At 45.2% G+C, this 24,112-nt stretch overlaps 2 protein-coding genes and 1 long non-coding RNA gene across 3 annotated transcripts; 2 read left to right on the forward strand and 1 right to left on the reverse strand.

Annotated features, from left to right (window-relative positions):
• On the forward strand, nt 1–7,988 carry LOC310829285 (extracellular fatty acid-binding protein-like). The gene is made up of 7 exons (XM_083707585.1): nt 1–307; nt 676–818; nt 2,113–2,183; nt 4,066–4,176; nt 5,160–5,261; nt 5,802–5,827; nt 7,854–7,988. The coding sequence occupies exons 1-6, from the start codon at nt 218–220 to the stop codon at nt 5,816–5,818; spliced, it is 534 nt and encodes a 177-aa protein (XP_083563711.1). The 5' UTR covers nt 1–217; the 3' UTR covers nt 5,819–5,827; nt 7,854–7,988.
• Nucleotides 4,076–15,310, reverse strand: LOC310829326. Its single transcript, XR_014557227.1, has 3 exons — nt 15,247–15,310; nt 14,135–14,488; nt 4,076–4,206 (listed from the first exon to the last, which is right to left on the reverse strand). It is a non-coding gene; the product is annotated as an uncharacterized lncRNA (long non-coding RNA).
• Nucleotides 15,311–15,425: 115 nt separating this feature from the next.
• On the forward strand, nt 15,426–23,641 carry LOC310829230 (uncharacterized protein). Its single transcript, XM_083707484.1, has 2 exons — nt 15,426–15,723; nt 21,920–23,641. Exon 2 carries the CDS (start codon nt 21,920–21,922, stop codon nt 23,129–23,131), a length of 1,212 nt encoding a protein of 403 aa, XP_083563610.1. The 5' UTR covers nt 15,426–15,723; the 3' UTR covers nt 23,132–23,641.
• Nucleotides 23,642–24,112: the final 471 nt, after the last annotated feature.

The following is a 24,112-nucleotide window of genomic DNA, read 5'->3' on the forward strand; positions in this document are numbered from 1 at the left end:
GGGCAGCTCTTCCCAAGCCAACAACAACCTTGTTGTATCAGCAGCTGCAAACGTGGCTGGTGGGTGAGAAAGGACGGCGGGTGGACTTGATGCAAGCTTTTCAGAGGGTGTGGCAGGGAGAGAGTAAAGCTCTACAAAAGCCAGGAAGCGTGCATACCTTGAGCTAACTTGTCTCAGAATATCCTCTCACTGGGAAGCGAGAAAGCAGAGAAGCAAGATGAAGTTCTGGGTGACTGGTTTGGGTCTTGCCTTCCTCTATGCTGCCCATGCTATGCGTTATGACTTTAAAAAGTGTGACCCAAATAAGGTAACCACAAGCTCTGGTCTTCTGTCGAGCTCCAACCGAGTGCCGTGGCGGGACAACCCCAGGGAGGGGAGACACCATTTGGGGAAGAATTTGGCAATGTCATATGGCCCATTCCTCAATGGACACTTGTTCCTGTACAAATAGAAAATGTTCCAGGTCCATTGGGGTCTTTGGAGGGTGTGCACCGTGATGTGTGCACTTGGCCATTTCTGCTCACCATCTTCATGGACAAGAACTCCTCATGATCCTCAGATAAGTCCCATTATTGGAAGGGAACTCTTGTACCAGGTGGGCAGTCAGGGATTTCTGCTCGGAGCCCCAGTGTTTTGCTGCACCTTCTGAAAGGGCCACTCGTCTTTTGTCTTCAGCAGTTCCCAAGGACCTGGTACACACAGATCTTCGCCACCAACAGCACCCTGCTTTCTGACTATTTAGATGGAATGAGCATGGTGGCTGCCAACTTAACAATCACGAAGGGTGGAAACTTCAATGTCTCTTCCACTTTGCCAACGTAAGTTTGCCTGTTTTTGCTGAGCTGTTGTAGCATCGCCCACAGATGGAAGAAAACCCCGGGGTGCGGTTGCTCTGGTGAGTTCTTTTGCTCACCGTCAGGTAGAATTTCTGAATTTGAACATGTGAATTTGAAGATTTCCCCATTGTGGTTTTGAGAGATGAGACGAAATTAGAGCAGCACTATGTATCCACTGAGCAAGTTTTAATTTGAATCTATGGTTATGCATCTACTGACTATGCAGAAGAGGGCTACTGATGGCTGCTAACTATGCTTCCAAACACCAATTGCTAGAAATCACAGGAGAGGAACGTTGCTCTCGGGCTTGAATCCTGCTCGCTGGTTTAACATGGGCATCTGGTTGGCCACTGTGAGAACAGGATGCTGGACTAGATGGGCCATTGATCTGATCCAGAAGGCTCTTTTTACGTCCTTATTAAACCACAGAGCCTAGGACTTGGCAATCAGAGGGTTGGCGGTTCGAATCCCCGCGGGGACGCAGGTGGCGCTGTGGGTTAAAGCCTCAGCGCCTAGGACTTGCCGATCGAAAGGTCGGCGGTTCGAATCCCTGCGGCGGGGTGCGCTCCCGCTGCTTGGTCCCAGCGCCTGCCAACCTAGCAGTTCGAAAGCACCTCAAAGTGCAAGTAGATAAATAGGTACCACTCCAGCGGGAAGGTAAACGGCGTTTCCGTGTGCTGCTCTGGTTCGCCAGAAGTGGCTTAGTCATGCTGGCCACATGGCCCAGAAGCTGAACGCCGGCTCCCTCGGCCAATAAAGCAAGATGAGCGCCACAACCCGAGAGTCGGTCACGACTGGACCTAATGGTCAGGGGTCCCTTTACCTTACTATGTTGGAATCATAGAATTGTAGTGTTGTAAGGGGGCCAAGGGTCATCTGGTCTAACCCCCAGCAACGCAAATTCAGATTTGCGATGACCTTGAGTTAGATGGCCACTTTCCGAGCCAAAGGTGACAAAACCTCTGTGACATTCCTTCCAAGATTTCCCCCTGGGAAAATAGGGACGTCCTCTTCCATCCCCTTCAACATTTCTCTGATGACCTAGGGACATGCTATTGAAAGGAAAAGTGGGACATTCTGGGATCAAATCAGAAACCTGGATGGCTTCTGTAATTCCAGGACTGCCTCTGGAAAATTGGGACGTTTGGAGGGTCTGAGGCTGGCCTGATTCAGCCAGACGTTTCTGATGTCCTTACCAAGTCCAGCGCCTCAGATTTCACAACTGCACCACTGCTCCTCGTGACCTGACCCCTTTCCTCCTTGTCTCCTTTCACAGGCCCTATGGCTGTCTCAAAATGGATATGGCCTTTACCCTAGGGAAAGATGGAAAGTATACCTGCAATAGCGGTCTGTATGAGTGAAATCTTGCTCAGTTTTAACCTGTTACAGCTATTCACCCTGCTTCCCTAAGCGGTGTGAGAAGCCTCAGTTGGCATACCCAAGTTGGGCTCCCTTTGGAAGGGAAGAGGATGGGAAACATAAGGTGTTTCTGTAATATTTAAGTCAATTTGCATGTTTACAAGTTGAATGTAGTTGTGGTCTTCAGCAGCAGCTTGATGTTTCCAGTGGCAGGAAAGTCTGCTGCTCTCCTATAGGGCAGATGGGCCAGTTTTGTTGTTGTTGCTTAGTCGTTTAGTCATGTCCGACTCTTCGTGACCCCATGGACCACAGCATGCCAGGCACTCCTGTCTTCCCCTGCCTCCTGCAGTTTTGTCAAACTCATGTTAGTAGCTTTGAGAGCCAGTGTGGTGTAGTGGTTAAGAGCAGTAGACTCGTAATCTGGGGAACCGGGTTCACGTCTCCACTCCTCCACATGCAGCTGCTGGGTGACCTTGGGCTAGTCACACTTCTTTGAAGTCTCTCAGCCTCACTCACCTCACAGAGTGTTTGTTGTGGGGGAGGAAGGGAAAGGAGAATGTTAGCTGCTTTGAGACTCCTTTGGGTAGTGATAAAGCGGGATAACAAATCCAAACTCTTCTTCTTTGAGAACACTGTCCAACCACCTCGTCCTCTGTTGTCCCCTTCTCCTTGTGCCCTCAATCTTTCCCAACATCAGGGTCTTTTCCAAGGAGTCTTCTCTTTTCATGAGGTGGCCAAAGTATTGGAGGCTTCAGGATCTGTCCTTCAGGATCTGTCCAGTCCAATCCTTCCAGTGAGCACTCAGGGCTGAGTTAGGCATCGCCCAAAAGGAGGACACCGATTGGCACAGCCAAAGGAAAATGTGTAGATGCAAACCAAGCAATCGTTTTAGGGTTATCTTTAAGCCAGACATGAACTAGACAGCCCATTAAACAGAGGACACCTTCCATAGAATCCTGGAACCACAGAACCATAGGAGTTAGAAGGAACCCCGAGGGTGATCTTGTCCAACCGTTTGCAACGCAGGAATCCTGCACCAAAAGAGGCCCCCAAATCCTCTTTAGTCTTAGGAACATAAGGATGAGCATCCATTGAGCACAGCATCCCAGTTTCCACAGCAGCCAAACAGATTGATCCCCACAAGCAGTGGTGGCAGGCAGCCATCTTTATGGTTAGGTAGCCGCTGAGAGCCTTATTCCCCTAGGGTTACCATATTCCAAGAAGTAAAAAAACTGGACACAAAAAGTTGTTGAGCTTTTTAAGGACAATTGCCCAATAGCCCCTCTGCCACCGCCGACCCTGAGCCACCCACGCCAGAGCCCATAGGAGCCAACTCCTTAATTGTGGGGGCTGGGTACCCACAAAGTCAGTGAACAAATGGCCTCTGTGGTGCTGCTTACAACTGAGAAGCAGTTCAGCGCCACCTCCACAGACAGCCAGATAATCAAACTTTTGTGGGCGGGGGGAACCCTTTTCCTCCCTATGGAACAGGGGGCCTTGCTGGTGGTGGAGACCAGAGCTGAACCTTCTCTCTCTCTCTCTCTCTCTCCCCCACAGCTGCAACGCAGACATTCAATGTCACACACACAGGCCTGCATGTAATGGGTGTGACGTCACACGAACAACATTGTGCGTGTGATGTCTCCTGAACTATTCAATAACACCCACACCCAAGTATTATCCATTCTTGTTTTCTGTTTTAATGGTTTGATGATTTAATGCGCTTTTAACAGCTTACAGCCGTGAAGGACAGATGAGTCAAGTTTATTCACTTATTTTTAAGGGAAACATTCCCGTTGGTGCTAAATTTCGCACCGATTGAAGAGTCCCCAATTCATTACGCAAGCCTTCCTCTCTCTTTTTTCTCCAGAATGGGGTAAAGGCGTCGTCCTAGATGGGCAGACAGATTGTAAGAGCTACTGCGTTGTCACGGCTGCACACACACGGGATGGCGTCATGTCTGTTTATTTAACACTTTATGGTATGTAGCCAAGGAGACTCCCACCCTCACCTTGAAGAGGGAAGAGAGAGAACATTTATTAAGTCGTTACATTTATACATATCACCATTCCGCCCATATAATCAAGGGGATTTGCAATTCAAAATAATGGTGTAGGACAGCCTGTGTCAGCCCTGTCCCCTCCAGAGGCTTCGGATGACAACTCCCATCAGCCCTAGCTAGCATAGTATAACTTCCAAGTGTCCTGATTTTCCAAGGACAGTCCCAGAAGTACAGAAGCTGCCCCAGTTTCTCATTTGATCCCAGACTGTTGCACTTCTCCTTTTCCCAGACCCCCAAGTACATTGAATTTCCAGGGACAGTCCCAGAGCTACAGAAGCCATACTGGTTTCTGTTTGGATCCCAGTATGTCTCGTTCTTTGTTTTTCCTCCTCGCCTTGGGGAACAGTTAAAAGTGGCGTGTATAGGTGCAAAAACAGAGTCCCGTTTATCCTGAAAATAAATTCCCCACACCACATGAAGGAAATGGTAAAGCTGGAATGCAAAGCTGTTCCAATAATTTTGAAAGAAAAGGTCACCAATCTGCTTTAAATCCTTACCTAAAATTTTATTTCATTCCCATTATGTGTGGAAAGTGTTATATACCATCCCTTCCCTCTCACATTTTTTTCACCACACTCTTGTGATGTAGGTGAGGTGGAAAAGTTGCAATTAGCTCAAGGTGACCGATGTTGACGTGTCCATGGCAGCTATTTGTACGGCAGAAGCTTCCTGGTGTAGAATAGGATGTCCCTATTTTCACTGGAGTGATGTTGGAAGGGGTGGTATTGTGCCCTGAACATCATCACCTCACATTCCTTATTCGGAAGACTTAGCCAGAAATTCACTCTTTTCCCTCTCCCCCTTCCAATATTTTTCATACATTTTTTAGCTGCACAAATGCTGCCTTCTAGCGATGGGAGGTATGAAACGCATGTCGGGTTCAAGTCTTGTCTCTTTTCCAGGTACTGCAAAAATTCCCACGCGAGAGTCCAAGCAGATCTTTGCAAAACAGTTCGCAAAATTGGGCTTGGAAGAGAAGTATTTGGTACAATTTCCTCCAGAAGGTAAGACCTGAGAGAAGTTGTTCTTGTATGTCCCAGTGAGGCAGAGAACACCCGATTGTCAGGTACTAAGGAACAGATAACTCCACGGTGCTTAGAAATATAAAAACTTTCAGGGGGGGCTCAGTTTTGGGGAAGGGAGATATCAGATTCAAGAACTGTAGAAGCGAAGACTGGTGTAAAAATGTGATTTTGTGCACGTGGGGAGAATTCCTGCATCTCTTTGCCCTTTTTCTTGCACAACGAACTCGCCAGTTCATTCACCGTCATGTCGCCCTGTTTCTGCCTTCCCCAGACAGGTGTCCTCAAGGTGTTGCCTCCATCAGTCATTGGAGTCAGCCTGGCCAACGCTCAGGGATGATGGGATTCCAGCTAGAGGCCATTGAGCTGGGGCTGGGCTGGGCGAGTTACACACAAGCTGCCTTCTAAGCTATGAAGGCACCAGACACATCTGGAGCAATAAGCAAAGGATGTTCCCCCACTTTGGACCACCAGTAATTTTTGACGGATGCAATAATCTTGTTTCTTGGTTTGTTTCCACAGTGGCCTGTGCAGACTAAAGACAATAGGTGAGATTTATTTAAGGCATCGATTCCATTTAGGACCAAGGCATAAAGAGGAGCAGGCCCTTTTGCAACTCAATGCAGTTTGTGTGGTGGCAGAATATGGGCACAGAAATAAAAAGGACATATGTCGCTTTAATTAAATGTCCCTAAAAGGTGATATTGGGGGGCAGGCAGAGCTCAATCCTTTGATCCACTTCTGAATGCCTCAAATCACTACTGCATCTTAGAGAACAAGGGTTGTTGTTGTTTGTTTGTTTACTCCATGGGTAGGCAAACTAAGGCCCGGGGCCCGGATCCTTCATGGTGTAGTGGTTAAGAGCGGTGGACTTGTAATCTGGGGAACCAGGTTCGCGTCCCCGCTCCTCCACATGCAGCTGCTGGGTGACCTTGGGCCAGTCACACTTCTCTGAAGTCTCTGAGCCCCACTCACCTCACAGAGTGTTTGTTGTGGGGGAGGAAGGGAAAGGAGAATGTTAGCCGCTTTGAGACTCCTTAGGGTAGTGATAAAGCAGGATATCAAATCCAAACTCCTCCTCCTCCTATTCTTCTTCGTCTTCTTCTTCTTCTAAATCTGGCCCATGGACAGTCTGGGAACCAGCGTATTTTTACATGAGTAGAATGTGTGCTTTTATTTAAAATGCATCTCTGGGTTATTTGTGGGGCATGGGAATTCGTTGTTGTTTTCTTTTTCCCCCAAAATATAGTCCGGTCCCCCACAAGGTCTGGTGGACTGGCCCCCTGCTGAAAAAGTTTGCTGACCCCTGGTTTACCCCCCCTATTCTGCTTCTCCACCTGATACTAAGATATGTTCCGGGTTCTCTAGAAAGACAATGAGCAAGTTGCATGAGTGACACTTTCTGTGATGGCACACACCTTAGATTGGAAGTACATTTAAAGCACTCCCAAGGAATCCTGGGAACTTGTTAAGGGTGCTTGGAATTACAGCTCTGTGAGGGTGTGTGTGTGTGTGTATGTGTGTGTTGCTTTAGATATGTGGTGTCTGCAGCTCTGTCTGTTTTCTGCTTTCTGAGTAGGAAGCTCTGCGTAAGAGGGGCAGTGGGCAGAGGAAAAGATGAGAAGCCCTAAGAATTCTGCTGGTGAAAGTGAGGGTAGAATCCACTTGCAGGGATGAATGTCTGCTGCAGACGGCATTCCTCTTTCAACAAAGTCTTCGGGATGTGCTTTTCCACCATAGCTTAGTGGCCGAGCACATACTCTGAGCGCAGAAGGTCCCGGGTTCAAGTCTCTTCATCCCCCATTAAGAGAACTCACTCAGAAAGACTCCTCTCTGCTTGACCCCATGGAGAACTGCTTTCCGCCACCAGCTGGTCAAATCAGTGTCTTGACTTGGGATCGGGTTAAGTGTAGGAATGCAATAAGGAAAACACTTCCCTGAAACGTAGGTTTATACAGTGTTCGGTATTGGGGGCGGGTGGGGGAACGACGACAATGGCGAAATTAGGATGTATAAAGAGCTAAAAACTTCAGAAGATAACCTCTTAAACTAGATGCCTAATTTATGGGGTTTGACCATTGGTCAAGGCAAATGGATTCTCCATGCCCTCCCATCTGTAAAAAATTGCTATTGGTACATTGTAAGGGCAAAAATATGGCCCTCGTCAACCAATAGACAGATGATATGACAACTCTTGCAAGCAATAGACTCTTGCAAGCCTATGGACAAAGATGATGCATGGACAAATTTATTGGAATGTATTTGTCGAAACCTCGTATTCAGGGCTTGTCCACACTTGGCTTACCCCATGTTTATAAATCACAGAGCTGAGCAGTTTTCCATTTGCCCCACTGCTTTCCCTGGGGGGAACGCTCTATTGACCTGAATTGGAGCAAACAGCCATTGGGGGGAAACCCGATGGAAGTTTGCTCGGTTTTGTAGTCAAAATTGGGTGTTTGTGGCTCGTTCAAAAGGTGGTCGTGCTGGAAAGGGAGAGAGAGGCGGCAGCCTTTTAGAGTGGACTGCATTAGGCCAACTTAATGCTCCTGTTTCACAACCGTTCTTGTCTTGTAGGTAACAAAAGCCAATGGGACAGCAGATCAGATGATACCACCCGCTGCTTTTCCTGCGCAATCCCTTTGCGGGCTTTGCTAAACTCCTGGGGCGGAAGACCCCTCTTGCTCTCAATAAATAGATCGAGAAACAGCAGCTTATATTTTTGTCTCTATGTGCCAGAAGGGCAGAGGTGGTTTAAGAGGGTGGGGAGCTGCAACCGGGCATCGCGCCACAGAAATAACGCTGTAGAACAGACTGCGAGAAGCACCCAATTTTAGCGTCACTGAAACTGGAAAGCCCCAGGTTGGCCACAGGGAAGGGACCCCAGGTTTAAAAGCCAGGATTGTATTCATTGCTAGTGCTATGCAGGGTAGACCCATTGAAATCAATGAGCAGAGCCAAGGGTTCACCCACAACTTCTACTAGACCCATCATTTCCCCCCAAGGAAAACCTGCTCTTCAACGTGGAATCAGAGTAAACGCCCAATGGGTTCAAGTTACAAGAAAGGTGATTCCGACTCAACATCAGGAAGAGCTTCCTGACAGTCTTCTTCTTTGGCGATCACTCGTAAGATTGTCTTCCATGAACACGGTTTTAACAGTGAGTCCATAAGTGAATGTGGAGGCCAATTCTGGATCCACACGTCCTTCCACAGTGGGGACATATGTTTCTGGACAGGAGTTGATCACAGTGAGGGTTTGCCAAGTGTGCCTTCCTCTTAGCACGTTTCTCCCTTGAGTCCTGAGTTGGAATGTCTTCAAAGCCCATGACACCTTTGGTAAAGGCTGTTCTCCAACTGGAGCGCTCACAGGCCAGTGTTTCCCAGTTGTCGGTGTTTATACTACATTTTTTTAAGATATGCCTTGAGAGAGAGTCTTTAAACCTCTTTTGTTGACCACCAGCTTTCCATTTTTAAGTTGGGAATAGAGTAGTCGATTTGGAAGACGATCATCAGTCATCCACACAACATGACCAGTCCAACGAAGTTGATGTTGAAGAATCATCGGTTATCTTTGCTTCTTCCAGTACACTGGCATTAGTTCGCCTGTCTTCCCAAGTGATGTGTAAAAATGGTCAGAGACACCAGTGATGGAATCTTCCGAGGAGTTCTTTGACCATGGGATTGAAGTTTGTGAACACTCCCTCAGTGGAGGTTTTGAAGTAGAGGTTGGATGGACATCTGTCATGGATGCTTGAGTTGAGATTTCTGCATTGCAGAACCAAAGGACCTTGGGATTCTTTCCAATTATACAATTCTATGATTCTGTAATCCTATCTAAACCATCTAAGTTGGTGGTCATCATGGCTTAACTGTGTGCCGTGTGGAGAAGTTCTTCCTTACGGCTCCTGAAACCTTCCAACATTTAGCTTCCTAGAATGACCACGGATTCTGGTGTTATGAGAGAGGGAGAATTCCCCCCCTCCACTTTTTCCATGCCATGCATCATTTTATACAGTAAATGTGTATCATGTCATCAATTCTTCGCCTTGTCTCAAAACGAAGAAGGAGCCTTCTCCATGGCTGCCCTGAAGGATAGCTCAGTCAGTAGAGCATGAGACTTAATCTGAGGGTCATGGGTTTAAGCCCCTGTTGGGCGAAATTGCAGGGGGTTGAGCTAGATGGCCCTCAAGGTCCCTTCCAACTTGGTGATTCTGTGGGAGCATAGGGTGAACTAACAAACTAATTAACTAATTATTTGGAATTCTTGAAATACCTGGGTATGATAATACCCCATGATTTAAATAAAGTGGAAGTACTAAATCTTAAACCATTCTTCCACTTTGTTTCTATATTTATTTATCCTTTATTCCTTATAATAATTTTTTTAAAAAAATCCAGTTGAAGGAAGATGCAGTTATCCTGGCTGGGCAAGATACTTTCTTAAAAAAAGAAGATGACTGCAAAATTGACTCTTATATATAGAAACGATGGAAGGGGGGGTTGGGTTTTCCTAATTTGAAGCTTTGTTGTTATGTCTTTCATCTGAAAAACATGAGTCTTGTTGTGAAAGGTGATAACTAAAGGTTTCTTCCATATGACCCCCTTTTAAAATCATCCTTGTCAAAATATAACAACAATGACGTCTAACAGTTTAAAGGTTGGAAGCAACAAGGTCACCATTATTTTAAAGATTCCTATCAATCTGGCATCCATCCCATGCCAATTACTGAGCTGAAGGACAAACTGGGTACTGTTAGCCGTACATGACTGCTGCAATATCAGGTGCAGTATCTTATTTCTGTGCCAATAATTATGCAACGAGTCCACGGGCCTGTGTTGGGAATTTTATTTCCCTCAAAAACATTTCCTGCTGAAGTCCTATTATCTGAGGTTTGTCCTCACCTCCGCTTTCTCTGCCGCTTTCCCCTAGGGAAAACCCACAGTTTCCCACTGAATTGGACCAAACAGCAGAACTGGCCCAGCCTTTAGGCAGAGTGGGGCCACTGCCTCAGGTGGCAGAAACCGTCAGGCAGCACTCCCACAAGTGCCCCGCCTGTCCCACCACCTCTGCCAGTGGCAGAGAATTGGTGCCACCACTGGCACCGATTTTCGGCTACATTGCATCCGTTTTGAGTGAGATCTCTGTAATTCCAGGACTGTCCCTGGAAAATCGGGACACTTGGAAGGTCTGTACAAGGAGTGTGCTTTGAACTCAGGGCTGATCTTGCAACTGGCTGGGAGCAGGTTTCTTTCTTCACTTCACTTCACTTCAAATTTATATACTGCCTTTCTATATTACTATACACAAGGCGATTTACAGCAACAAAATATACAACGAAGAGCACACATCATGTAACAATCTGATCCAATGCAAAACGTCCTAATAAACCATACAGTAGCTTTAAAATGGAATGACTTATATCAAATAAAGTAATATTAAATATAATAGTACACAATAAAATTAAATCTCAGAACACCAGCAAATAATAATTAAACAGAAATTCACTCTTAACAATTACAATTAATAATTACTTAAACTATGATCAATAAAAATAACTGAAAGTCACAATGCATCAAGTACAGTAATACCTTGGTTTTCGAACAGCTTAGTTCTTGAATGTTTTGGCTCCCAGACGCCGCAAACCTGGAAGTGACTGTTCTGGTTTTGAAATGATCTTTTGGCAGCCGAACATCCGGTGGGGCTTCCGCGGCATCCGATTGGCTGCAGGAACTTCCTGCAGCCAATCAGAAGCCATGCTTTGGTTTTTGAACGATTTGGAAGTCGAATGGACTTCTGGAACGGATTCCATTTGACTCCCAAGGTACGACTGTACCTGCTCTGGGTTATGGGTTGGTAACTGGTTATTATACTGGCCAAACTGGGAACCACAAGACGGAGGCTGCGTACTCCACACAATATGTTGAAAGCACATGGATTTCCCCAAAGAATAATGGGAAGCATAGCGTTGGGAATTATAGATTTTTTGAAGTATCTCCCACCATTTGCAGAATTCGGATACAGAATTGTAGGCTGTGAAATCTGGGGGATTTATTTCTTGCAACCAAGCATCCTCTTAATTCAGCGAATAGCGCGCATCCTGACCCTGGGGCTGGATGTGGCCTTTGGAGCCAAGGGTCTTCCTTCGTTGGTCCCTCTCACTGCTCTTCAAATTCCATGCTGGCTGCAGAGGGGGGACAAGACATTGCAAGTGATGGGCCCCCCAAACTGGGTTGGAACCCCAACATGGTGCAGGAGGTAGATGGCCTTTAACAGCTGGAAGAGGAGAGGTGTGTAGATGACAGAGGGAGTCTTATTTGTCATCACTGCGTGTGAGTGTGTGCGTGCACATACACGCACGCCCCTGCCATAGGCCGGAAATGGGCGTGTGGGGTGCATATAATTGGGTGCTGAATGGGGCGCAGCTTAGCACCCCAAGCCTTAATGAATTTCAAACACTTGCTAATTCCAGGGATTAGAAGTGTCTAGGACACAGCTTAGCATCCCAAGCCTTAATTAATTTCTAACACCCGCTGGACCCAGGAATTTAGGGGAGTCTGGAACTCATAACAATATATTAGATGGCTTTTATAAAATAAAAATACTAAAATAAAAATACTAAAAAAAACCCTCTCTGTCCCATTGGAATCATGATCCAGATGGTTTAAATGGATCCTTTTTGACAATGCAAATGGCAGGCTCCAGATCAGGGTTAAAGCCCGTCTGCTCTCATGGCAGGGTCTCAATATTAAGTGTTCTAATGTCAGGTATACTTACTTCGTTAAAATGAACTTTATATAGTTCAATTAGTGGTGGGTTTTTTTTTTTTTTAGGATTAGTAATATTCTGGCTGTCGAAAGATCACCTGTTTTCCAAGATTCCATACACTCTTTGGTCATTTGTGCCCAAATCTTAATTGTAATATTACTTCATGTCGTTGAATCAGCAGATTCCCTTTTATCTCGTCATGCATTTCCTGCCTCACGTCTCCTCCTCTTCTTTTACAAACTTCCCGGAGGATCGCATTCTTCCATGGGAGTGGCTTTGAGTTTTGTCTAATTAAATTTTATAATACCATCAAAGCAAACAACAATGGTACATTATTATTTTTACCACGATACAAATCACACCACTGACGACATAAAAAAGGAAAGGAAAGAAGCAAGGAATGTGGTCCCATTTAGTAAAGAAGCAGGCAAAGCAACAGGACTTATGTGTATACCCTGCTATGGACTAAAACAAAGACAATCCGCTTTTGAAAAGTACTGTATTTTTTGCTCCATAAGGTGCACCTAGTTTTTAGAGGGGGAAATCAAGAAAAAAATATTATTCCCCCCCCCCCCAGCCCCAAAGAGCAAAGAAGCCAAGACAGTGAGCGGGATCCACCCCACTGGCTGTCTTGGCTTCTGCCATAGCCGGGAGAGGCTGCGCAATTCCCCCACCTCCCGCAAAAGCCCACAGGAGCCACGCACCCTTTAAGGAGCACGCGGCTCCTGCGGGCTTTTCTATGAGGAGGGAGAAGGGACTGACTGGCCGCGTCAGTCCCTTCTCCCTCCTGGGGAAAAGCCCAGCCTCCCCCCTGCATTCGCTCCATAAGACACAAACACATGTCCCCTTACTTTTTAGGAGGGGAAAAGTGCATCTTATGGAGCGAAAAATACGGTAATTATGTTGACCAAAATATTCTAGAGAGAGCACGCCTAGACTTAAAACACCAGGAGGTCCCTCTCAAAATTAAAAAGAACAGTAGATGGTTGGGGTTCATCTGGGCAACGGCATAGCTAGCTGCTGGGGTGCCTGGTGCGGGGGGCATATCCTGCAACCGGGGGTGGGGCAATCTGGCCATGGGGGTGGGGCGAGCCTCCCCAAGGCTTGGAGCCTCTCCGCCACCTCCCCCTCAGTTGTAGGGTGGCTGAGGGAGAGGCAGTAGGCAGACGCAAGTCCCACGCTGCCATTTCAGGCAGTGAGGAACCTGCAGGCACCTAAGCCACCACGTCACTCCTAAAAAGTTTCGTGAGCCCATTTCTTTAATAAAAAAAACCAAACTCATTTTGTCACACACACCCCAGTGATGACACCTGGGGCGAACCACACACCCCAAACCCCCTCCCTCCACCACTGCATCTGGGGTAAGAATTGATAAAAGAAATAAAAGGGAACCAGTTGCCATGGAATTTGTCTCATTCAATTTCACCCCTAATGACTCTACAGAGTTGAGTTATCGTCTGTGAAGTCCTTTGTCCACACTCTGCCATACCAATTCTACAAACTTCATACCAATTCTGCTCTTCCACAGAAATGAAATCTCCATTGAAAGAGCCACCAAAATGTGTAGCTTTAAAAGTTTAAATAATGTATCTTGACTCCCAAAGGCACATTCTTCCATCCTCTTCTGAGACAGATGAATGGCAAAAATTTGCTCCTCAAAACAATTAAAGAAGTGCCAATCCAGGATTTATAACCACCTGTGCAGGGGATGGACATCGAACTGTAGATATGGTACAAGTACACTGGAATGAATCAAGTATCACACATGAATCAACTCGGGTGATTATCCCTTCACGAGAGCTGAAACCGATTTGAAGGATGACACCTGCCAGAGTAATTTCCAGTCTCCCTCAGAAATTTCTCTCCCGATATCCACCTCCCAAATTGCTCATTGCCCCTCCCTCTCCAAATCAGGTTGCTACTGATCAAGAAGGATTTGGCAAGCAGCGGTCACCTCGCCCTTTGCCCGCCTCGGGTGGTGCTGACACTATTTCTCAAATAGTGAGGGGTCTTGGCACATGGCAGCATCTTCTAGACTATGAGGCTCACAAAGGTTCCAGCAACTCATCTAACTGCTGAGAGATGCTTACCTCTGTGAAACAAATCTTGTACAGTGGTACCTCGGTTTACGAACTTAATCTGTTCCTGAAGTCTGTTCTTAAACCAAGTCTGTTCTTAAACCAAATCCGTTCATAAACCGAGGCGCACTTTCCCTAATGAGGCCTCCTGCCGCCGGTGCCCTTCCACCGTTTGGCTTCTGTTTGTAGACCAAGGTAAAGTTTGCACACTGGAACACTACTTTCGGTTTTGCGAAGTTCGTAAACCAAATAGTTCGTTAACAGGGCTGTTCGTAAACCGAGGTACCACTGTATTGCATCTTAAGTATTTTTCTCCCCACTCCTTATATTGCTTGTATTGACAGGGGTCACAAAATTGTGGATGATCTAGAAATGGGATAAACATACAGGGATTAGTCTGTGTGCCCAAGTGCCCCACACTTTGAGGGCTGAATGAAGGAACTGATTCTGAATCCCTTGGAGATCTTTTCCCACTGAGGGTAAAAAAAGGGATTGCCCTAATGGTAGGATAATGTGGGCTAAGTTCTGTACCAACTCAATGAATTTCCAGTCAATTTTTGATAACTTTGAACAATTGCTGGATCTGAAAGGCATCAGTGTACAGTCTCAAGATAGGTACCCTGAACCCGCATTTCCTGCTACTTCTATATATAGAGCAGCTTTACTTATGCAAACTATTTCCCTCTCCTCCAGTAAAAGAGTCTATTTTCTCCCATCTTTGAAATTCATGGTTAGAATATCTATCAGGAGCCTTTAAATAGCGAGAAATTGGGAAGCAGTGTCATTTTAAGTATGGCATTCCTATCGACCCAAGAAGGTTTTAGTTTCTTCCTTTGGGACAGGTCCTTTTGCACTTCAGTTTACAAACCCATATAATCCCTCTTACGAAGTTGTTTAATCTCTTTTGTGGAATGGATCCCAAAATGTTTTAAACTGCTGAATTTCAGCAGACATATGTTGGATTGGCTTTTGTGCAGGCAGGGACATACGAGCTCTGATTTATCATTGTTAACTACCAGACCTGCTACCCTCCCAAAGTCATTAATTCTAGTCCGAAGGGCAAGAACAGCAGTTAAGGGACTATTCTAGCATCCATAAAATGTCATCGCCAAATAAAGTAATACATTGGTGTCTCCCATTAATGCGCAGGTCTGCTCCAATGGAAGAAGGCCTCCACTACTATTGCCCTAGTTACCATAGTAATTTGGAACTCTTGCAGTTCCCTAAGGCCAACTGGCACCGTGACTCTGGACCTGCAATAGAGTTGCCATGCAGCTGTTTTAAGCTCAGAAGGGCTCTGGAAGCCACAGGACACCTGGGTCCTCTTCAAGGGACAATCCTGCGCAGCAGGTTTAGGGGTTTCCCCACTGGGAACCTATGAACGCTGTGATCATCTAGGCTGGGACTGTGTGGGAGTTCTTATCCTGGCAGCAGGTTCTTCCAGTTCAAAGTTTAATTTAGTTAGATTGGCTACCTCCTTGGGCAGAGTTAAGGGTGACAGGGTGGAGCCATATTTCATAGGGAGATTAAGTTGCTCAGAGGGAGGAGAGGAGCGAAGGAGCGCAACCATCGGGAAGGAGAAGGATCTTTGAGCAAAAAAGGTACCAAGGCAATCCTCTACCTGGGAGGGAGGAAACTCGCTGAACATCCACAGCAATGTGAGGGAGGGAGGAGATGTCCTTTTTGATCTTAGAACTTTCCCCAACATGGTGCCAACCTGGTTGTTTACACTTTGGCTCTGACTGATCCCCAGCAGCCATGGTAGCTGATGCTGATGTGTTTGTTGTAGTCCAAAAGACCTGGAGGCCTCACTCTGAGGAATCTGAATGACTAAGAGGAGAGACAGGAGAGAGACGAATAACTTTATGGGGGAGGAAGAGAGTAGATGGCAAGAGGCTTGTCTCCTTCTTCTCATATAAGACTAGAGCACAAAACATAAGAAGAGCTTGCTAAATCAGGCCAGTGGCCCATCTAAGCCAATATCCTCCTCTCTCAGGGGGCCAGTCAGATGCCCGTGGAAAGCCCATGAGAAAGACCCGGGTGCAACGGCGACTCTCCCCTCCTGCTCTTTCTAGAAACTTGCATTCAAAAGCATACACTGCCCCCAACCCGAAGAGGCTAGTAGCCATTGTCCTCTAAGGCTTTGTGGCTAGTAGCCATTGTCCTCTACGGCTTTGCTTAGTCCTCTTTCAAAGCCGTCCAAGTTGGTGACTACCGCTGCCTCTTGTGAGAGCAAATCCCAAAGATTAATTCTGAAGAAGTCCTTTCTTTTTTTCCTGTCCCAGATCTCCCTACATTCAGCTTCGTTGGAGGTCCGCATAAAATCCGGGTGGGCAACAGGGAGTCAGTCTTTTTTCTTCGCAAAACTCAAGGCTGATTTGCAGAGCTCTCTGCCGGGAGATGGGGCAGTGTTGGTCACTGCGCTGGCTTAGTCAGTTTTAAATGCCGGTTAGATGGATTCAGGGCTATCAGTGGTTATGAATCACAGTGTTTTGGACCCATCTAGGACACTTCCACTTGTCCTAGAAAGCATGGGTCCAAGCGGCTCTCTGCTTTCTAGGTAGGGGTCCAAGTGGTTTTGCCTTTCCCCTGCCTCTTTCCCCTAGAAAACCTGCTCTTTAATGCTAAATCAGAACAAACAGCAATCTGTGGAAAATCCAATTGCTCCAATTCAGGGCTAAAAATCAGGTTTACCCAGGGGGAAAGCAGCAGGGAAACAGGTGTGGAGAAGTCCTGACTTGAAACTTCCAAGTTCAGAAGCAGGCAGCCTTCCTTCAAATTCCGCAAGTTTGCCAGGAGTGGGCTATCGCCTTCATGTCTGTTTGTGGGCTTCTGAGAGGCATCTGTGAGAAATGGAATTTTCAGACTAGATGGACCTTTTGGTCTCATCAGCAAGGGCGAATGTTCTTACATTTCACCTGCTTTTCTGTGCCCCCTGATTTTCATGATGGTAACAGTTCATAGTATTTTCAGGCAAACTCAAAGCAGAAAGCTCTGAAGCTATGGATAACTCAGTACTCTTCCAAAAGGAGGAGGAAATATTCCCATTGCACTTTGGAACTCCCTGCCTATCGATGTCAACGTAGTCTTTTCGGCACTGCTAATATAATTGTTTTGCTTAGGCAGGCGGTATATGCATTTTATGAAAGAACGTTAATAAATAATCTCCAGCCCATTCACATGCTGCGGTGTAGTGCGTAGAATGTCGGACTAGGGCTGAGAGGAGTCCAGGGAGTTCAGCCACAAAGCTCAGATGCGCAGCCTCGGGTAATAGACACTGTCACCCAGCCTAAACTGGTTCGCAGGGATGCTGTGAGGACAAAATGGAGGATGGAAGTTGGGGTGGGGACCATGTTTGCCACCTTGAGCTCCTGGGGGGAAAGGTGGGTTAAAAATATATATATGCATGGCAAAACAAAGAGGGCAGAGGGAGAGTTAGAGGTGCCCCCACCCCTTACAGAACTTTGTGCTCCAGTTTACATTAACGTGCCGCTAATCCTACCTGTATCCTCCAGGTGTTGTTGGACTCCAACTCCCATGATCCTTGGCTGTCGGTCATACTGGGAAAGATGGATGGATGCTGGAGTCAAACAACAACTGGAGGGCCACAGATAACTCTTTTGCTGCATTAGCGGCTGGTACTTTTGGGGACGGGAAGGGTGGAAGGCTGCCAGCTGTAGGTACAGCCAGAGCCGATAACAGACAAGAGTTAGGCCCCAGATTGGTTGTTAAGTAAAAAGGCAGGCAGGTTGGGGGCTGGCTGAGGGCAGATTGAAGTTGGTGGGGCAATGCCCCCCTTTGCCCTATTGGATCAACCTTCATCGCAGCTTCCCTACTGCATACGGCCAATGCTTTGAAGGCAGAAATGACAGCTGGAAAACTGTCAACGGGAGAAATGACAGAGGTCACCTGTGTTTCCTGTGGGCATCATAACACTGACGCTCCCATGGTACCCTGGTCTGCAGTGTTGATGCAGTTGAAACTCCAAGCAAAAATGGTCTTCTGCCAGGAAATAAATAGTCCCTAAACTCTGAAGGGGTGTGTGACTATAGATTCAGAAGGGGGAAATCAGTTTCCAGATGGACATCCAATTTTATCTATGGAGCTATTAATTTACTGCAATACAGTGGTACCTCAGGTTACAAACACCTCAGGTTACAAACACTTCAGGTTACAGACTCCGCTAACCCAGAAGTAGTACCTCAGGTTACAAACTTTACCTCAGGATGAGAACAGAAATTGCATGGCAGCAGCGGAAGGCCCCATTAGCTAAAGTGGTACCTCAGGTTAAGAACGGTTTCAGGTTAAGAACAGACCTCCAGAACAAATTAAGTTCGCATTTAAATTTTTAACATGTGTAGTTTGTCAACCTTTTACTTTATTACAGGTTTTTGTAACTCAGATGATCAATTAAGCCTGTGCATTTAAAGGGTATATTTTGGTTCTGATTAGATATGCACAGCCTGATCCTACGCATGTTCACCTGAAAGTAACCGAAATGCAGTGGTATTGAAAATGTCAGCTGACCCCCAAGTTTCATTATTTTTCCAAAATTTATTCACATTTTACATGTCAATAAAGCAACCAGAAGCTTGACATGCAGTATGACTCAGAATCTTTCTATTTCTTTCTCTAACATTAAAGACCTCTCCAAGAAAATAGACAATAGGTTAATGGCTCTTTTTTGCACCAATGGCGAACTAACAAAAAAATTTTATGTTAGGAACAAAAGCAAATGAGCTTAGAACAATGGAACTTAAATAGGTTTAGCATGTTACATTGGTCACAGAAACTCATACCCCCTCCCCCCGGCCAAACAAATGAAAAAAAATATCTGTATTTGTAAACTTTATTCTCTTCTTTTAGGTTTTTAGCATTGAGAGCATATGATCTTGCCTGCATTTTATATGCAACATTTCTTCTGATCAACATACCACCACAACGTGCAATTTACGTAGCATAAATGTGTTGCCATGTGTGTCTTTTAAAGTTTGTCCCAGTTCCTTCCCATAGAATTTAATACCGTATTTTTTGCTCTATAAGACACAGCAGACCACAAGACACACCTAGTTTTTGGAGGAGGAAAACAAGAAAAAAAATATTGTGAATGTCAGAAGCCAGAACAGCAACAGGGATCGCTGCGCATTGAAAGCAGCAATCCCTCTTGTTGTTCTGGTTTCTGGGATAGCTGTGCAGCCTGCATTCGCTCCATGAGACGCACACACCTTTCCCCTTACTTTTCAGGAGAGAAAAAGTGAGTTTTATATAGCAAAAAATACGGTAATTTTTAGGCTTATTACTTGCACCATACCATCTATGTAGGACATCTTTCAGAGTTTTACGGGAAGAAATAGGCATCTGCCCTCAAGAAGCTTAGCATCTGAAAGAGAAGTCAGATAAGGGTGGAGTTGGACACATGTTAATGCTTTAGAAGAGAGATAACATATCTCATGTGTTAATATATTTAGTAGTTAGATGCCTGTTTAAGTTAATTAACAGTTACTTCAACTTTGGCACGGTTTAGAAAACTGCCAGATTAATTTTTCTCTACTAGACCCCATCCGCTTTCTTGAAGCTTCTGTCAGTTTCCCTTCACAAGCTGGAATTCTGTACCCCTCACAGAGTTAAAATTCCCATAAACCCTTTCCAGACTATAGCACCCAGAATTTTCTGAGAGGTAAAATGTGCTTTGAAGGTATAGTGCAGGGATGCAGCCAAACCACTACAGTGCAGTAGCTGCCTGTATAAATTTTAACTGATTTGTAAAGTATTATCAGTGTCAACATCTAATACATCTAACACACAACTTGGCCTTGGAACAAAGCACACACACAGGCAAAGGTACTTTGTTTAAACATGTGTTAGATGTTTAACTATATACTTGTTAACTATATACCTCTTAACTATATACCTGAAGAGCATCTCCACCCCCATCATTCAGCCTGAGGTGCTCCTCCAAGGGTCTTCTGCTGGTTCCCTCCCTGCAAGAAATGAGGTTGCAGGAAACCAGGCAGAAGGCCTTCTCAGTAGTGGCACCCTCCCTGTGGAACGCCCTCCCTTCAGATCTTCAGATGTCAAGGAAATAAAGAACTGTCTGACTTTGAGAAGACATCTGAAGGCAGCCCTGTTTAGGGAGGTTTTTAGTGTTTGATGTTTTATCGTGTTTTTAATAGTCTGTTGGGAGCTGCCCAGAGTGGCTGGGGAGACCCTGCCAGATGGGCAGGGTATAAGTAATAAATTATTATTATTATTATTATTATTATTATTATTATTATTATTATTATGTCCATTTTAAATCTCACACCACCATACTTAATTTCCTTTTATAATTCTGTATTTTATTATTGTGTAACCGGCCCTGGGACCTTATGGTGAAGGGTGGGTAAGAAACCTTATCAATATACATAAATATTTATGGAAAATAGATTGGGAAAGAGGATGTGAGTAAGGGGAAACAAAGTAAGGCAGAAAGAATGTGGAAATGGGAGGGAGGTATCCAGGATTCCAGGAGAGAATCCCAAACGTTTAGAATTTAAAAATAAGTTCAAAATCCCAAACGTTTAGAATTTAAAAATAAGTTCAAAATCCCAAACGTTTAGAATTTAAAAATAAGTTCAAAATCCCAAAGGTTTAGAATTTAAAAATAAGTTCAAAATCCCAAACGTTTAGAATTTAAAAATAAGTTCAAAATCCCAAACGTTTAGAATTTAAAAATAAGTTCAAAATAAGTTTGTTTGCGGAACAAATATCTGGGGAACAACAACTGGAGAGAGACCTGTTGGAATGTAATGTAAAAGTGCTGTGTAAAATGTATGAAATATTATTGGAATGGGAGACAAAGGATGAGCAAGTAGAATCCTCAATGATACATTGGGCAATAGATATTGGTCATAATATAGACATGGAAGCATGGGAACAATTGTGGAATATGGATATAAAATTTACAGCATGTTATTGTCTAAGAGAAAATTATACGAAAATGATATATCGATAGTATCTAACACAGAGTAAATTGGCAAAAATGTATGAATCTAAATCAAGTAAGTGTTGGAAATGTAAAGAGAAAGCAGGTTCTTTTTATCATATGTGGTGGTCCTGTAGTAAGCTTAAAGCTTACTGGGAAATAATATATAATGAATTGAAAAGGATGTTTAAAATAACATTAGTCAAAACAACCCAGAAGCTTTTCTTTTGAGAATTATAGGGACAGAATTACCTAAACTGTATAGAAACTTATTAACGTATGCTACTAGAATGGCAAGAATGTTACTCACCCAAAAAGGCTAAGAGGCTGAAGTCCCAGCAAAGGGAGAATGGATACAAAAACTTGTGGAATATGCAGAAATGGCAAAACTTACCAGAAGAATAGGAAATCAAGATAACAAACTTTTTATAAAAGAATGGAAATGGTTTATTGAATATTTGCAGATAAATTGTAAACAGATAAGAACATTGGAAGGATTATTGTAATAACCTGCAGTTTTATATGAGTATATATTTAACATAGATGCATAAATGAGCAAACTGAGTTCATTTGGATATGCAGAGGATATTAAAAATAAATTTAAGGAACCGCAGAAAGAGGGGGAAAGAAGTCAAGTTTTGAAATGTTAAAATGATTGTAAAATTAGTGAAATGTATAAACTTGAAAAGCATTAATAAAAATTTGAAAATAAATAAATTTGAAAATAATTAAGAGATAGGAGGAATAAGAGAATACAAGAGAAAGGGGAGTCTTGCAGCCTCCTCTTTAGGCTTCAATAACTTCCTCTTTATCCTGACTTCCTGCCTTCGCAGATGGCGGCCGTTATCGGGGGAATTTCCCGGCTCTTCCAGCCAACGATTGGGGTACTGTCTGCAGAGAAGTTATGCCAGGGTATCAATCCGTGGTACTTCCTCATTGGCCTCCACATGGTTACTCTCTTTTTTGCCTTTGGACCCTGGGACTCCCTCAAGACCGATATGATTTGCCAGTGGCCCAAAGATACTGGCGATGCAAAGACGTTCTGTTCGGTCCTCTGCTATAACCAGCTGTTCCCCATCCCCGTCTCGGCCCTCTGGACCTTCCACTTCATCGCCATCATCTTCACTGTGGCGCTCATGAAGTTTGTGTACGTTTCGACGACGGACAAATCCGGGAAGCCTGGGGAAGCAGAACCAAAGCCTGGGGAAACTGGGTGCTGCGAAACAGTTGGCAAACCTCAATTTGGCGGCTGGAGATACGGGATCTACATCTTCACCATAGTCTTGATTTTGGCCATAGAGCTGAGCTTCATGTGGACCCTCATTGGCCTCCAGTTACCAATTATGACCCGAGGAATCGTCACATGCCGGCCGAACAACCCAGTATGCCCCGAAATGGCCCAGTGCGCTCTCAACGGACGAGCCGACAAGCAGGCCATTTTGTGGGTTCTGGCCTTTTGCGCGGCAGCCAACGTCTGCGTTTGCATTGGCTATCTGGCCTCACATGGTGGGCAGGCCTGTGGTTTTTGTGGCGGCAGCAGCGGTGGCGGCACAAGGAAGCCCGCGGCCGGTCACTGCGGCAACTGTGACGGAGAGGCCGGGGAACGCGGAGCAGGATGTCGCAATGCCCAGGGCGATGGCCTGGGATGGGAAGGGGCATATGGCTACCGCAGTGACTGCAGTGCGGCAGGACCAGCGGCATGCAGGTGCCAGACAGAGGGAGCGAACTGCTGCTGCCGCCAAGGCAACAGCGGTGGCAAAAACGCGGCCTGCAGCTGTCAGGAGAATAGGCACTGCCCCTGCTACTTCCAGGGTAGTGAGGCGGGGCATAGCCGGAGCTCCATGCCCACCAAGGAGGATTCGGAGGGGAAATTGCTAAGGGGAGACATAGAACTGGGGCCGGAAAAGAAGAACTGGACTGTTGGGATGATGCGAATGAAAGAGCCTGTGAGGCCTGGGCCCAAAAGGGGCCGAGGTAGCCCAGGAGGAGGGAAGGGGGTAAAATATATGGCGAAGTATGAGATGTGGGGCAAGAGGAGGGTGTAAGGTGGGAGCGAGTGATGGGGAGGAAGTGGAGAGCTACCTTAAAGGATTGCCACAGGACTGGCCTTGCCATGCAGCCGGGGGAAATGCGGCCTGCCTCAAGGGGCATCATAAAGGCGTAAGAGGAGGAACTGAGGAAGGCAAGAGTGGGGCACTAATGCACTTGAAGTGGTTGGCCCTCATGTGGTTGAGTGGGATGCTATTTGGGCTTCACTCCAGGCCACAGCAGGACGTGGGCCACCATCATTCTGGATTTTGCCTGCACTGTGTCTTGACAGCACGCCAACGTTTCTTTTAATTTTTTTAAGAATCGCGTATTTCAAATGCTACCGTGCGCATAGTGACAAAATGAGTCAAGATCAAAATGACACGTGGAAATGTGATGCAAGCCCCGCACTCCAAGTCTAGGGTGCTCTGAATTTTCTCCATACACTTTAGACAATTGGATGATTGAAAATGGTAAAACTAACCCGCCCCCTCTCTTGGATTAGAATAATCTTATACCTTTTTTTATTTAAAAAAATCTACTGGTAATTATTTAGTCACTAACAGGTAACTCACTCAACGAGCCCAGAAGTTATTTTCTTAGAATATTTATTTATTTATTTATAGGCAAATAAATGCTACTTTTCTGAAGATGGCATGAGTGACTTACTAGAAAAGAGAGAGAGAGAGAGAGAGAAGTGGCATAAGCTACAATAATAAATTCTATCTATCTGCCTGCCTGCCTGCCTATATCTATCTATCTATCTATCTATCTATCTATCTATCTATCTATCTATCTATCTATCATCTATCTATCATCTATCATCTATCTATCTACCTATCTATCATCTATCTATCTATCTATCATCTATCATCTATCATCTATCTATCTTTTAAAAAACAGACAAAAAGAAACAAAATAAGGATAAATTAAAATCAGCCAATAAGAACATGGTCAACACCTAGGAGCCAGGAGAAAAATGGGACAGAATGCCTAGA

Source organism: Podarcis gaigeae (genome assembly GCF_964106915.1).
Source record: "Podarcis gaigeae genome assembly, chromosome: 13".
Lineage (NCBI taxonomy): Eukaryota > Metazoa > Chordata > Lepidosauria > Squamata > Lacertidae > Podarcis > Podarcis gaigeae.

Coding starts and splice junctions, on each gene's coding strand:
- LOC310829285 (XM_083707585.1), top strand. CDS start 218: ATGAAGTTCTGGGTGACTGGTTTGGGTCTTGCCTTCCTCTATGCTGCC. Junction 308..675: donor AAAAGTGTGACCCAAATAAG/GTAACCACAAGC, acceptor TTTTGTCTTCAG/CAGTTCCCAAGGACCTGGTA. Junction 4,177..5,159: donor TGTTTATTTAACACTTTATG/GTATGTAGCCAA, acceptor TCTCTTTTCCAG/GTACTGCAAAAATTCCCACG.
- LOC310829230 (XM_083707484.1), top strand. CDS start 21,920: ATGGCGGCCGTTATCGGGGGAATTTCCCGGCTCTTCCAGCCAACGATT.